We start from the raw sequence: 14946 nt of genomic DNA, 5'->3' as shown, positions 1-14946 counted from the left end.
GCCACTTCGTTGTGTGGTTGATTTGATATCGTTTCGAAATGACAATGATGCGCTCTAGGATGATGTCGCAATCCCGCGGTCCCTCGGCAGCGGGGTGAGATAAGGCAATGATGCACTGCTCACTAGGTTTCCCCCAAAGGGTACTAAATTTAGGTGGTTTACCGAGGTCCGGAAGACCCCTGTAGGAACTAATGCATCTTCCCGCAGCGCCATCTCGAAGCGTGCTTCTTGCGCTAACGCGGACTAGGACTGCGTAAGTCGTGGAAACAACCTTCTTGACTCTGTCAATGTTTAATGCTCCTTCTTTTACTTTGTCCTTTTTCAAGACCGTGGATGACTTGATGATTTGGAGCCCATTCTCATATACTGCTATCAATGTTTTCGAGCATTCTCTGCCCCATTCGGGCCATCAGCTATATGTTTCGAGATAATGCTTTTCTAATCTAGCCTTGCTAAGCAAGTACGTACTAACACATAGAAAATAACTGATAATGTGGTGCAATCTGTTCAATCTTGTCTCCGGAATCCGAATGATTCCCACCTTTGGAGAATTTTTGACTTCATCTCGTCAGGATATGAGTGCGCAAAATCCGCCGCAACCCATGTGCGTCCTGTTGAATATTCACACGGGAGTAGAGCGTCCGATATCACTTTTCCGCCTCTTACTGGGCTGGCACTGCCATGAGACATGTATGGGATCAACGGAAAGCCGCGAACATCCTCGAAGAACACCTCGTCCGTCCCCGGCCGGCAACGAGTCGAGAAAGCCCACATGACGTCTTTCCCGTCATAAACATCAATATCATCACCCACAAGCACTATGCGGTGGATTGTGTAGCCGGCCTTGTGATTGAAAATCAAGTCTCCAAATTTCTTGCACAGGTCCTTGGAAGAAATATCCATGTTTCGTAGTTTTTGGGTATCAATGCGCAAAGCAACCCACGTTACTTGAGACTCAAAGGGCGCAAAAGCATCGAGAACAGGAAGATCAGCCTGTTTACATAATCTTCCAATCTCAGCCGCCGCAAGAGCTCCTATCATTGTGTGCTACAAGACATTAGTATCCATGCTCTTCGTGAGGAACAAAGAGTTCACTTACGGTCTCGTCGGTTAGTCTTCCGCAGGATGACATAGGAAGGATAGGGTTGTTGCGATATGTGATCTTGTTGACGGTATAGACTGGCCAGGGATGGCTATCACCGGGGAATACATAGCCGTGCATTTCTCCAAAAGGACCTTCTGTGGCTGTTTCACTTATAGAGAGTGTGCCTTCGAACACAATCTCGCTGTTTGAAGGCACAAATAGATCATTGGTATCGCACTTCACAACCTTCATCGAGGAACCGGTCATGGCACCAACATAGCCTGCTTCAGATACACCATCAGGAATCGGCATGCTGGACGCCATTATGGCAGCGGGAGGCACCCCGAATGCTAATGCCCAGGGCACGTCACGGCCCTCCTTTTTCCACATCTGATGGATCTGCCAGATATGCTGCGGCTCAATGACCAAGCCGACCAGATGTCTTTTGTCATGTACCATCGCCCGGGCAATAGACCAATTTGTCCAATTCCCATCAGGCGACTGCACAATATGCATGCCATAGGTCTGAATGTATTTTCCCCCATCGTCTTTGTGTATCATTGGCGCTGGGAGTGCCGTGAGGTCAATCTCGTCTCCTTCAATGGAATTCTCCTTGCAAGGTGCATTTTCCACAACAGTAGGCTCGATCGGTCTCATGCTGCTAGCAGAAGTCATTTTCTCGAGGATCTCGCGCATCCCCGCTGTCGGTGGGAGGCTGAGGTGGCGAGCCAGCCGTCCGTAGCGATCCTTGCTTGAGCCCCTGAGGGAGTTTGGTGCTCCTAGAATTCGAAACAAGCCATTCTTCTTCATACCAACGAGGTTGTTAAAAAGGGGTGCCCTGTCATTGGTCTCGCATACGCGCCGCGTGATGGCAGCAGCTTCGAGGTAGGGGTCGATGGGCTCATTGATTTCGACAAGGTCATCGTCAGCTTTCAAAGCATCCACGAACGCGCGGAAGGAAAGAGCTGGATTTGAGTCCGCCATTATCGATATCAGATTCGGGTTCTTGTTGCCGACAATTACCACCTTGTTTCAAATACAGCAGCTAAAAGAAAAGGAAATCGATGAGGTCAAATGGAAAATGATTACCTGGCAGACGTACTTATACCCCGAGATCTTGTGATGTACCCACCACTGACGAACCTTGGCCACCACTGTCCATTTCTGGCCGCATATTATGACCTCCTGTGGATGTCGGGTGGATAGCGGACGGTTCGGAGGCTCGGAGGCTCGGAAGACGGCCAAAAGTGCACCCAGTGTCGCCTCACAAGTAATATATTCCCGGAGAATCACATCACAGTTGCTTTGTCTTTCCATAAAGTTCCAAAGTATACTGATAACGGGTGCCGAAAACCTATAGGTACCCCAGATATAGGACGGTATACAGTCTCCATTCCTAACTATTCCACCACCACAGCTCATTTCACGTTACAATACCCCAATCTGCTGTCTATTTACTCAGTATTACTTTCGATCTCAGCCAGCGTGAAGATGGAGCAGACAATGCCCGATCCCGCCCCTTATCAGGCCCGAACCCCTCGAAGACAAAGAATTATCGTTGCTATTACGGGCGCGACAGGGGCGCTTCTTGGAATCAAAGCCTTGATTGCTCTCAGACGTCTTCACATCGAGACTCATCTGGTGATCTCTAAATGGGCAGAAGCAACAATCAAATATGAGACGGACTACCACCCGTCTGCGGTGCGGGCGTTAGCGGATCATGTCTACAGTATCAACGATATGGCCGCCCCCATCGCCAGTGGCTCGTTCCTAGCGTCCGGGATGATCGTGGCTCCGTGTAGTATGAAGACTCTGGCGGCCATACACAGCGGGTATTGCGATGACTTGATTTCCCGCGCCGCAGATGTCATGATCAAGGAGAAGAGGAAGCTTGTGCTTGTCACGCGCGAGACTCCCCTGAGCGAGATTCACCTCCGGAATATGCTCGAGGTGGCGAGAGCAGGAGCAGTCATCTTCCCTCCTGTGCCGGCTTACTATATAAAGCCATCTTCGGTAGACGATTTGGCCGACCAGACGGTCGGAAGACTGTTAGACCAGTTCAATCTGGACACAGGGGATTTTGAGCGATGGGAAGGCTGGAAGAAGGAGCGGGAAGTATGACCGTGTCCACGGTATGCTTTATTGGAAGAGAAAGCCCGCATCAGAGGCTTCAGACACAGTTCCTGCTGCTATTTTCGTAAGTCGCCCTGTTGCTAGTGCAAGGATATATTGCGGTATCTTACCATTTAAATAGTAGTTGAGGTAGTCCAGCGGAGACAAGCCAACCATGCCAACATCACCAAGGCTAAAATTGAAGGACGAGCTGTCACAGCTCACTCGGTCAGATGATCAGGTGTCCGTAATAAATGTAAGGCTGTATAAAACTTACTCCAATGAGGAAAACGGAGCAAACGGGTCAGTTCCAGGAGCACCAGTGTCAGCGTACACTTCGGTGACAGCGTCCGCAGGAGTGGAGCTTTGATTTTCAGCGGAGATATCGTGCGGCCGGTCTTGGCCGAGGGCATCTCGCAGTGATAGTAGTGTCCGTATGTGCTGCGGAGACAACCATGTTGTTTCTCTTGAAGCTAGATTATCGTTTGTTGTCTCATCGGTTATGTCATTAGTAAATATATCAACAACCTGCTGTTGAAGAAGGCGGCAATTTGTATCATGTCTTGTTTTATCCCATACATATAGCAGTAGAACCGCGCTCAGTGCCTCATGTATCATAGACCACGTCCTTCGAGGAACTATACTCAAAGCCTGGAAATCCATAAATGCCTGGCAGACTCGTATTAGGCTCTCCTGTGCTCGTACACTGAGGTTGTCATTGGTCAAGGTTTCATTGATCTTTGTAGAGTTCCGTATTGCAGGTCTGCAGATATATGTTATGAAGAATGAAAGGTGCATCTTGAGAGCATAGTGCTCTAGGAGCTGAGACAGGTCTTTACACGCAGCAGTTTCGCGTAGATAGCTCTTCGAGGTAGCATACAAAGCATCAACAGCGCTCAGGAAATCAGGTAGGGACTTGTCGGCCCAAAAATTTAAAGCTTTGCGTTGCATGAACTCGATGCTTATATCCGAGAGACGGTGCATAACTTCAGCATATGAAAGATCGTTCAAAGCCAGCTGCTGTGGTACCAATGCCCACCCGTGGCTGTAAATCGCTGGCGGGCGATCATGGCATATGCTCAAGAGCGCGTCCTGCCATCGAACTCTAGATCTACTCATAGTCAGTCTGAAATTTGCCAAATATGATATTTACGGGACAAGGATGAGTAGAATAGCTACCTCAATAAACGAGCTTTCATCACACGATCTCCAGATGTACTGACATTGGTACTCTGGGAATGGTCGTCTATAGTATGAGCCAGTCGAACCGTCGTTCCAAGCAAGACCCAAGCAGCATCTGACTGGCCAGTATTATGAAGGGTATTTCCCAGTATCAGAAGTGTCTGGATGTCGGAGGCTAAGGGTTGGAAAAGAAAATTGGCCAGACGAAGGCCCTGGAAAGCCAGCTTCGCTGAGATGAGGTCAATATCTCAGCCTGCGTCCAAAAAGGAGTAAGCATACCAAATGATTGCGCCAAATCCGTGCTTCTCTCATCATCTGAGAAGAATGCTCCAGAAGCGAGCACCGAGAGCAAAAGTGCGACGAAGCTGACTCCTTCACGTGTTGCCCAGCGCCCTTGAAGAAGCCTTTCTTGGGTTTTCAGTTCACCCGTCGCCTCTGCTTTCAGGTATGCGGATATATCAAGCTCAAACTTATCTGCCTCGATCAGTATAGGGCTGAAGGGTGCAACGTGTGTGCGATAGTGTTGGTAGTATCTATTAGCAACAGTGTTACTTCTAGCTGTATTAGGCGAAGAGCTTGAGCTAACATACTTTACAACGTCCCCGCGCCGCGGAGCTATCATTATGAGAGCATCGATAGGGTTTCCCTGGCCGCTGTTCTCCGTGAATAAATAGCTTGTAAGTGTGTTTTGTAAACCTAGTACTGCCCTGACGTCTTGAGAAAGTGGTCCGTCATTTGGGAAGGAGATTTTGGAAGATATGATGGCCGGCACGGAGTCATGGCCCGATGGGGATGTTATATCAGATGCAGATTCACTATGCTTCGCTGCAGGTATTCTCGGTTGTCTAGCTGTGGATACTTTTCTTCGATGATCTTGCTGTGCGCCGCCATCCTTAGAATTTATGGCAAATGTACAAATCTCCGGATGCCCCCGGATTTGACAGGTACGGCATGGCTGCTGTTTGTCACATTTGACCTTCGAACAATCAGAATACTCAATATTCATGAAATTCTCGCATAAGGAGAGTTTCTTACCTTTCGTTGCTGGCAAGGGTAACATGCTCTAGCCTCTTGAAGTCGGCGTCGATCTCGCAGAACTCTCTGTATGGTCTCACGATCCATGAGGCCAAACGTCCCAATCAAATTGCTTCTTAGATTTCTGCTTAGAAACGTCCCATTGTGGTCGCCGCCGTCAATACACGTTTGTAGATCGTGCAAAGAACAAAATTCTGAGCTCCCAAGTGTCCGAAGTCCCGAGTGCCCGAGCCGCCGAACCTTCCGCACATATGTGGGGCCGGTATATGACGGCATCATTCCTCCCCTTTTCAATTGTCAGCTGTTAGAATAGCCCCTTGAAACATATCGACAACCAAAGACATTCTAATATATTAGATCTTCTTTTACGAGTGGCACGACAGTCTGGTAAGAGGTGGCTCTTGGCTGGCTGAGTAGCGTTCGCTGCTTTTATAAAAGCATTTCCTGCGAGGGGTCGATAGTTAGGGGTAATTTTTATGTCTTCATTTCACAACACCAAAGCACCCGGAATGATCAACATTTTCACACGCAATTCACAGCCTCAAGCTTGTCTCAACAAGAACTAGCATTGTGTATGACTACGATGACTTATGAAAAACCGTTGAGAGCCGAAAGTTTAGACCTGTGACCGTCGTCTTAAGTCTTGGAGAGCTTCCACACGATGTTGACTGACCCCTTTGTTAGAGGCTGAGTGTCGCAAGACGCCCGAGCTCTTCCATTCCGAACCTGACATACAAAGGAAAATAAGGAAAAAAGAAGCAACTGATCATCTCATGAACCCCTTGCCACACTAGCCAATTCCCCGTACCAGCTTTAACAACATAGCTGTCAAGAGAACCCGAAGGACTGGCTTCGTTGTCCATTTATTGCTGAAGATAATGGTCAGGTGATCAGTAGTCTCAAATGGCGCGTGCGGATTCGAGGTCTTACAAGAACGTGAAGCATCACTTCATCGAGAGGCAAATTCCGTGGTATGAGAAGAAACGAAACCATCTGGTGTATGAGTTAGTATCAATGAAGACAAAATGCCTTGGAGCACAAACCAATCCGAAAGAAAAACGTTGGGGAAAAGGAAAACGCAATGTTGCCAAGTTCTTGTCGAGAGGTGAGGTAGTCGTGGGACCTCGTACGGTGTCGTTCGCGGAAAGTTCATCTGATACCCGAAGATCAGTGCAAGTTTCTTCAAGCTCGACAGATTTTAAGCAACTCACCAGATGTTCAGCCAACTAGCTAGGCAGACGAACTGCATAGAAGACTCCGTTAGGCATAACGTACCAACGGCAATCGCCAACGCCATCGATGGCAGCTCGGGACAACGCGGTCCAGCAACCGTCACACTGGCGGACCCAGTACATGCGCGAGGGGTCGTCGGACGCGGGTTTAAAATCCTGCGGCTCACACAGTTCAGGATTCTGCGCCTGATCGGCGGCAACTTCCATGCCAGTGAGGCCAATACCAGTGGCAGGCTCGAAGTGGGTGGAGTCGGGGGTCATAGTACCTGGCATGAACTGCGGCTGACCTCCAACAATCAGCGGCGGGGCGCCGCCCATCATGGGAGGAATACCCTGGATCGGGGCACTCATAACCGGAGTAGATCCGTTGGCCATCATAATCTGGGCAGGCTGGTAGGCCGGTTGCTGGTTCACGAGAGGTACGGTTGGGCCAACAGCGGGGGCGAACGGAACGCCATTCTGGTATTGGACGGTATTCGCTGGCTGTGAGGAAGAGTTAGCTCAGAATCCTATCAATGATTTGTGATCAAGAAAAGAGATGGTGATGTGATGCTTTGTGTGGTTTCTCACTCCATAGTACGGTGCGACATTATGCTTATCTCCCTTGAACCCGAGGGGTATGAAATAGGAGGGATTTGCATAATAGTTGCTGCAGTACAAGGGTGCTACAGCAGGCTGGGTATTCAGATAGACTGGCTGGATGACTTGATAAGTGTCATGGAAATAAGATCGAGGACCCACAAGAATGCCAGGCTGAGGTTGACCCGCAACCGCAACAACACCAGGAGCATTGTCAAAGCGCGGGACATAGGTGTGCACCATCGCGCCAGCAGATGTATCAGGCACCTGCGGCTGAAAGTGCACGCCGTAGTTATACGGGAACGCGTTCTGATAGTTTGCGGCCATTGTTGCTGGAGCTGAGGCTGGGATGGATTGCGTGTGGGTTGGCGCAAGAAAGAAACCTGGTGTGAGGTTTGTTGTTGTGGGAAAGGAAGGAGGTTGAGCTCCAGCGAAGTGAGGGGAAGGATAAGGCTGTCCAGGAAAGTTGGCTTGGACAAAGCCGGGTGGCAGGCCAACAGGTTGGGTAGTGTGAGTGAAGATGGGATTTGGGCCAGCAGTCACAGATGTAGTCGAATTGTACGGAGGGTAAGTGGCAGTATTCTCAACCACGGGAGGAGCCTCAGATTTCTTGAGTGCCTCGCGATCTGTGTCGTGGCTCACCACAGGAGGGTCAGAATGGACCGGAGAAGGGTAGTGATACTTCTCATCAGCGGGAGTAGGGCTGGAGATGCGCACACGGCGAGTGTTCTTGAAGTGCTTCATTGCACTCTTGTTGGCAGGTGATGTCATGCTGACTGCCTGAAAGTCACCCAAGTCTGAGTTGACACGGTGACGACGTGGTTTGTCCTCCATGGGTCAATTAGGAGGAGAAAGAAGTTGCTTGGGAAGGATGTAGTCTGCCCGTGGATTTTGTGGACAGTGTGAACCGCGGAATTTATGAGAATGCAAGAGGGAGGAGGCCGAATATATACGTGTCCAGGACAGAAAAAACAATAGGGGTGAATATCTATTGTTTTCCTATTGCCTACACAGCTTTGTTGTCAAGCTTTTCCCTGCAGCAAAACTCCAGCTCAAAGCGGGAAAGGGGTAAGGGGTGAATCTCACTTGGGGCTGATGTCCCACGCGGCAAGAACGTAAACAATAGGAGAACGGGCAACAATTTCGTCTGGTGTATGATAGGATATTTCAAACGAATCAATCCACTTACCGCTCGGACTAATTGCAGCTCCCATGCTTGCCCATTCCAACGAAAGCGTTGAGCTTCAATGAGGTCATCGTCTTCCCATTCGTAATCCGTAAAGCAGCGGTATGGAATACACCAGCACATCTTGATAAAATTCTGGTGATATAATGTGCTTGGTGTTGAGGGCGTCTGAAGCAGATCAACTCAGTCTGCAACAATATTGCATGCAACAAGTAGCAGGCAATCGTGCGCTGGGCAAAGCTGGTTAATATGTTTTAGATATTTTCACCAATACTGTAAAATAGACAGCGAAATAAAAAGGGAGGAAGGAGCCATAAGGCTCAGGCATACTTATTACTCATCCAAAATGTGTCTAGGCAACATTGTTTTGTTTCTGATTTTTTAAAAGTACATCTATGAGAAGTACTACGTACCATTCATCGTTCGTGCTGTCACCTCTTATGACTTTGTTAAAGATTTAAATAAAGAGTAGATGAATCATACAATATGCTATGCACTCATGATAGATTCTCAAACTTGTGAGATTCTTGTCTATTTGCAAGGCTATCACCGTAAGTGGTGTACTAAGTCTGTTGTATTATGTCTACATTAATGGACTATGCACATCATGTCTCATGTCCACCACCCAGCCATCGTGATAGCTCATCACAGAGGTCTGTCCCAGTCTAACTATCGTTACCAGCCTCTACCTCGCCATGTTCGCCTGCATTTGTCATTGCGGCAAGAAGCCAACCCGCTGGAGCAACTTCCTGATCGCTCTCGGACCAGTCCGGTGGAAAGCCAGTGACATTGGGCTCCGTCCCAAGTTCTGAAAATCCTTCAATCGTGGATCCTTGCTCTTGCTTATGAACAGGTTTGACCCTATTTGCCTTAGGATCTATGGCAACGAATCCCGCTTGCCTCAGAGACACGAGATTGTTTCTCTCCAGCGGACGTGGCAGATGGGGGAATCTTGGATGGGCAGTTGTCTCAATTGTTCGATGTTGAGTGGTCGTCAGTTTCCGCGGTGGCTGGGAGAAGGGCTCATCCTCGAATGCTTTATCGATGAAAGCTGTACAGATGTCCTCGTAGATATTCTCGTGTGATGAATGCCATGGCTTGAGATCTTGCGGTTTATTGACGCCTTGAATGGCCATCTGTGTACCAGGACCGACGAGGATCCGGTGCTCTTCTTCTAGAGCCTTCAACTCAGTCCATATGTTGGACATCCTGGTCTGCCAGCACTGTAGATACTCGTCAACATACTTGCAACCTTGAGAGAATTCCTGGCACTTACTCTGAGGAGCACAATTGACTTTTTACGTTTCGCCACTTCTCTCATAGCCTCCACGTAATTGCCCTTGGTGTCCATTGCCACCCACAAAGGGTCCCTTTCTGGGCCGTTCATCTCTCGAAGAGAATACATCCAGATGCCAGTGCTCTTCCAATCCGTCTCTCGGAATGCTGCAATATTGTACTTGAGCACAGTGACTTTATCTTTGAAGTCTTTGGTGATCTTCGTGCTTGCTGTCTCGAGAATTTGAATGCTCAAGTCCCAGGAATCCATGACAGATTTGTCATCAGGCTCAAAAGGAGGCTTCCTGTGTATCTCAAGAACCCGTAAGAATTCGTGATAAGAAGCTAGGAAGGATAGCTCGCATTTGAAGTACTCGAGTTTTCCATGATAGTCAAGGTAGCCAACAGTAGCCTCGAAATATCCACCAGTTTGGTCGCGCCACACTTGGAGGTTTTTCTCTGTAGTCTCTCGAAGTTGGTGCTTTGCAACGATGATCAACTGCGAAATTGTCAGTAAGCTAGGCAGACATGCATTTGAGAGAAAGTGAGCAGGGATCAAGGCCGGTGAACCTTGTCTATGTTACTTGCCTTCTCCAACAGATCCATGGACTTCAACCAAGTGTCACTTTGGAGTGGTTGATTGAGAAGGTCCCAGTAGCAGCTGTCCTCGATGTCTCTATTCAGGAGACACTCTATCTCTTTGATAAGCTCTCTGGGGCCCAGAACAAAGTCATGCTCAATATGTGCAGGGACGTCGAAGTGTGTGATGTAAGCATAACCACCGCCGACAATAGGCAGTGCAATACTATCCTTGTAGATGTGAACCGTATCCTCCATGGCGATGAACTTGAGGGCACTCCAGTCATCTGGAAATCTCTTTGTCCGGTAGTTCCACCAATGCTGGATGACATCCCTGATATACATGTCCTTGAGCTCCTCGGCTTTGCGAGAGAGGTGGAACATTGCTGAGTTCATTATGGCGAAGAATTTAGTCCTGCGAGATAAGTGAGATGCACAGGTGATGTCAAGAAAGATAAAAAGAAGCAGAGATCAAAGAGAATCCCTTGGACAGGGACGAGGATATGTCCGAAGTACGTGATGCTGGGAAGTAAACAAAGAATGAAGCTTAAAGAATGAAGCTCAACCACGTCGGCAATCATGACAAGGCAAGATCCCCTCCAGGACAAGGCAACAATCGCCGTGGACTACGATTTTCCCTGGTTGGCATGCCAATATTCAAAGTTGAGAACAAGAACCACGTGCAGATTCACCCGAAAACAGTTGCAGTGCCTTCCTTGAAAGCTTTAAATGCGAAGTTCGCCTGATATTTGAGGCTAAACGCCTGCCACACACCAGATGCGCCGCCAGCGCTCTATGCCATACAGCCTCTATTATACAAGTGCCCATGAGGAGGAGAGATCAACCTTTGCTATGCTTGCCACCCCCGCCATTAGAGATCAGAAAATGAACTGCCTACTCAGACAAATGTTGAGCGCCTCAACCTTAGCTCCCCAGCCTTTTCTAGGAGCAGGAGCTCGACGTTCCCAGTACTTGAAAATGATGTAGCTGGATTCGAGGACGTAATTATGATACGGGTTATAAATGAATCGCTGCAGCGCTTGTCTTATAGTGCCACAGGCTGGTTTTGTTCCGGTTCGGGGAAGAATGTTTTTCTGGCCACCTTTAACAGAGTTAGCGATACGATAACAGCAACGACGAGCCAAAGATTACTAACCGCCCAGACACCTGCAACAGATCCGACAATGCCTCCAGAGATCATCATCGGTCGTAGACCCCTTGTGCTCTTGAACAGCATGCCACTTAGAGCTCCCGCAGCAATGCTATTCGCTGAATCGTGCTTCCCCCTAAGATAGCCGATATAGGAGTTGATACAGTTGTACACTATTGCAATCACACCGGCAGAATTACCCAGGAACGGTCCCCGTCTTGTGACTGCGTTCAACACTGAGTTCAATCGCAGCTTCGGCGGCTGTCCTGCCGACCTCCTTAGACCCTCCTGCAATCCCCAGGCTCCTCCGAGAGATAAAGCAGCCAGATATGTAACTCCGGTTCCATAGCAGAGGTCGTCGGTGAAGCCCCTGGATGGGAGGACAGACTGTGAGCCGGGGAGGTCGGACAGCGCAGAGTCTTCTAGAGAAAGGTACTCTAGTGCATCCTTATTCAGGCCGGCAAGAGGATGTAATTGAGAGGGATCGGCGAACGCAGAGCTTCCTAGGAAGGAGTCTACGCCTTGTGCTGTAGAGGGATCGAAGGGAGTCGGTTGGAAGGTGTCCGTCGGGACCGGCGACTGTTGCGGCGTATTACTTGATGATTGCTGAGAGGACTTCCGTCCAGTCAGCGCATCCCAGATACCAGACATTCTCGCGAAAACTAATACAAAAAGGAAAGGAATGAAGAGGCAAGTCGTCGAGGGAGCGCCAGAAGGTGTCGGCAGAGAATGGAAAACGGATTGGTTCGCTATCTACCAGGTACGATAACCACGGCAGAGTGAGTTGGCTGGGGGAGGTGATTACTAGATAAGTAGTCCTCGGGTGATTGAGGCTTCAAGTCGAAAAAAATTCCAGTCCAGCGATGACGGCCCCGGGTGGTCTGTGCTCGGGCTCCCGGGTCCCCGGTCCTCTCACCGTCGGTGTGTTTTGCTATAGGTGGAGGTAACCGTATCTGGTAGCGGTGAAAAAGTACGTACCTTGGGCTCCAGATGCATCTTTACCAGTGCTATTTACCACATGCATACCCTAAGGTTTTCAAAGTGACTGAAAATTCAATATGCCTCAGTTATTTTGAGAAGAAGGATTGATTTGTTTGAAAATGGAAATCAATCTTTTCATCTTCTGATGATCAACCGCCCAGAAATGACCGCTCGAACAACCGAAGCAAATTTGCACAGAATTTGACGACGTTTCCGTCAAGCTGTCCATGCATTCAAGTATCTTCCATTGAAGCTCAACATGCGTCAAACTCAGATCCCCTCGTTAGAGGATACATCTAGCAACCCTAATGACTTGGTGACCTGGCTCGAAGCACAGCCCCAAGCCTCTTCAGTATCGTATGGATTGAGCCCCTCGTTTCCCATCAAGAATGCTCACACCAAGTATAGGCTCGCACAGACGGTATTCTCTAGATTGCTTGACGATGCTACCAGGCCTCGAAATGCATCTGGAAATGCCTGCGTTAAGCTTTGTGGCTTCGTACAACAAAGCACGAGGTCGAAAGAACCAGCCATAAGATCTTGGGCCTTTTCAGAGGATACAGCAATGAAGCTGTTTAATTTCTACATCGAGTGGAATGAAAAGGATCAGCACCGGTCCATGAGGCTTGTTTTGGACCTGCTATCTCTTTCCATTAAACAGAACCCGAACGCTGGAGTAGGCAACTCTATCAAGTATAGCGTTTTGGAGAGCTTGGTATCTATCATTTCTCGACAATCCACGCGACCTCTAATCAAATCATCTACAAGTTCACTGCATCACTTATTAAGCAAGTCGATTGTAACACTTGACAATATAGATCAAACGTATAGGAACGTTCGACCAGATGTGCGTTATCTACCAGCCAATGAACTTTGGGAGAAGTTTATTGCAGAAACACTCTCCTGGATGAATTTGCATTATGTAGCGCCAGTTGCTGGGAAGCTCCTAGTAAGCCTTTTTAGGAGTCTACGGGACACTTATTCTGGAAAAGTTCGAGACCACGACTTCGTCTTTACCGCCAACACTTTACAGGCGTGGCTCCTGAAGGCAGTGAAAGATGATCCGGAGATCTTAGAGGAGGTGAAGAACTACGTTTTCACGCCTCTCTTCAAGACCGACAAAGAATTATCTCTAGAGATCTTAGCAGATCTCAATCGTCCAAGATCGACGTCGAAGCAGACAGAAGATGCTCTAGACATGTTGGCTATGTTGCATCTCGCTGCGTTGGAAGTTGGGAAAAAGGCTGCTTTGGTTCAAGAGCCTAGCCTTACGGGGAAGAGGCAGGCTTCCACCTCAATCGTGCTTAACGAAGATATTCTCGAGCCGTATCTGAGGCACCCCTCTCAGGATGTCCGCTCCCTCGCCATGTCGCTCCTTATTGCGTCCTCTTCGTCCACACGGCCATATTCCCCAGCTGCCCTTGGCTTATTACGCCGCTACTTGGGCGCATGCCATGCCGACCCAGACGCGAAGCTTCGTAATGATATTCTGGGGCATTCAAAGACCATGGTTATCCGCGTAAAAGGAGCTATCTCAATTTTACAAAAGGAGATAGCCGAGAAAGAACGAGCAAACCCCCAGCGGGACCCAGGAGCCTTAAATGACAAAGCGAACAAGATACACAAGAGAATTGGAAAGACGACCGCGGAAATATCGACAGAAGACGTATCCTGGCTTAAGAAAACCCTGACGCTCCATGAGGATTTCTTCGAGTGGTATCTGCACTTCCTCAGAAAAGAGCTTATCCCAACAGCGTCATACCAGCGGCACATCGCATCTCTGAAATCGCTCATATCTGTTCTGAAAATTGCAAAGGATGCTGTCGGGTCGTATGACTGCCTTGATCTTGGAACAGCAACACGTATTTATCGTAATTATGCTTGGATCCGGTCAATCTTGGATCTCATCATGGATCCTTTTGACGATGTTCGGGAAAGTGCTGTATCTGTACTCATGCTATTCTCACCAGAGGTTGCAAAAGAAGTGATACAACTTGGCGGTGACGTGCCTCCAGCCAGTCTCCTAGAGATTCTCCGCGAGTTCTGCTCACGAGCAGTCCATCTTGCCTCAAAAACGGCAAGAGCTGATCACGCTGATGGTGCCGCCCGCTCATACGGTCTTCTATGTAGCTGGCTGGGCCCTCAAGACCTTCGGCTAGATCTCCTGTTTAGTGTCATAGGCAGTTTGGAAGATAATCTCACCATGGCAGAGTCTGATCTTGGACGCGCTGCTCTCGAACGCCCGATCCACGGGGGCTTTGCTGCCCTACGGTACATTTGGGAAGTCTTGGTCAAGTCGCGATACAACGAAGAAGAGGCCAAGTCTCTGGTTGATGTACAGATGCGCATTTTGCATTCTTGTAGGCGGATATGGAGAGCGGTCAGCTACGTGCTGTGTGACGACTCCCCCGAAGGTCATCTTCCTCAAGAGATGGAAGAAGTCGAAGGTCTTGATACCAAGGATCTTTTGAGCTATAGCTTTCGAGCGATCTATGAGTCTAGCAATCTCATGCGGACCATTGTCAACACCCTTCGACTAAGTCGTGACAAG

General features: G+C 48.8%; 3 protein-coding genes across 3 annotated transcripts; 1 reads left to right on the top strand and 2 right to left on the bottom strand.

Annotated features, from left to right (window-relative positions):
- Positions 1-2575: 2575 nt before the first annotated feature.
- UCRPA7_1729 (putative phenylacrylic acid decarboxylase protein) lies at positions 2576-3205 on the top strand (the record flags this gene model as incomplete). Its single annotated transcript, XM_007914308.1, has 1 exon — positions 2576-3205. The coding sequence occupies one exon, from the start codon at positions 2576-2578 to the stop codon at positions 3203-3205; it is 630 nt and encodes a 209-aa protein (XP_007912499.1).
- A 3434-nt stretch (positions 3206-6639) lies between these two features.
- Positions 6640-7551, bottom strand: UCRPA7_1728 (putative dephospho- kinase protein; the record flags this gene model as incomplete). The annotated part of the gene is made up of 2 exons (XM_007914307.1): positions 6640-7128; positions 7387-7551. The coding sequence occupies 2 exons, from the start codon at positions 7549-7551 to the stop codon at positions 6640-6642; spliced, it is 654 nt and encodes a 217-aa protein (XP_007912498.1).
- A 2047-nt stretch (positions 7552-9598) lies between these two features.
- On the bottom strand, positions 9599-10648 carry UCRPA7_1727 (hypothetical protein; the record flags this gene model as incomplete). Its single annotated transcript, XM_007914306.1, has 3 exons — positions 9599-9633; positions 9713-10184; positions 10256-10648. The coding sequence occupies 3 exons, from the start codon at positions 10646-10648 to the stop codon at positions 9599-9601; spliced, it is 900 nt and encodes a 299-aa protein (XP_007912497.1).
- Positions 10649-14946: the final 4298 nt, after the last annotated feature.

Source organism: Phaeoacremonium minimum (genome assembly GCF_000392275.1).
Source record: "Phaeoacremonium minimum UCRPA7 unplaced genomic scaffold PA7_03_scaffold_129, whole genome shotgun sequence".
NCBI classification, from domain to species: domain Eukaryota; kingdom Fungi; phylum Ascomycota; class Sordariomycetes; order Togniniales; family Togniniaceae; genus Phaeoacremonium; species Phaeoacremonium minimum.
Note: the sequence above shows the minus strand (reverse complement) of the source record. Positions and strands in the feature narration are given on the sequence as shown.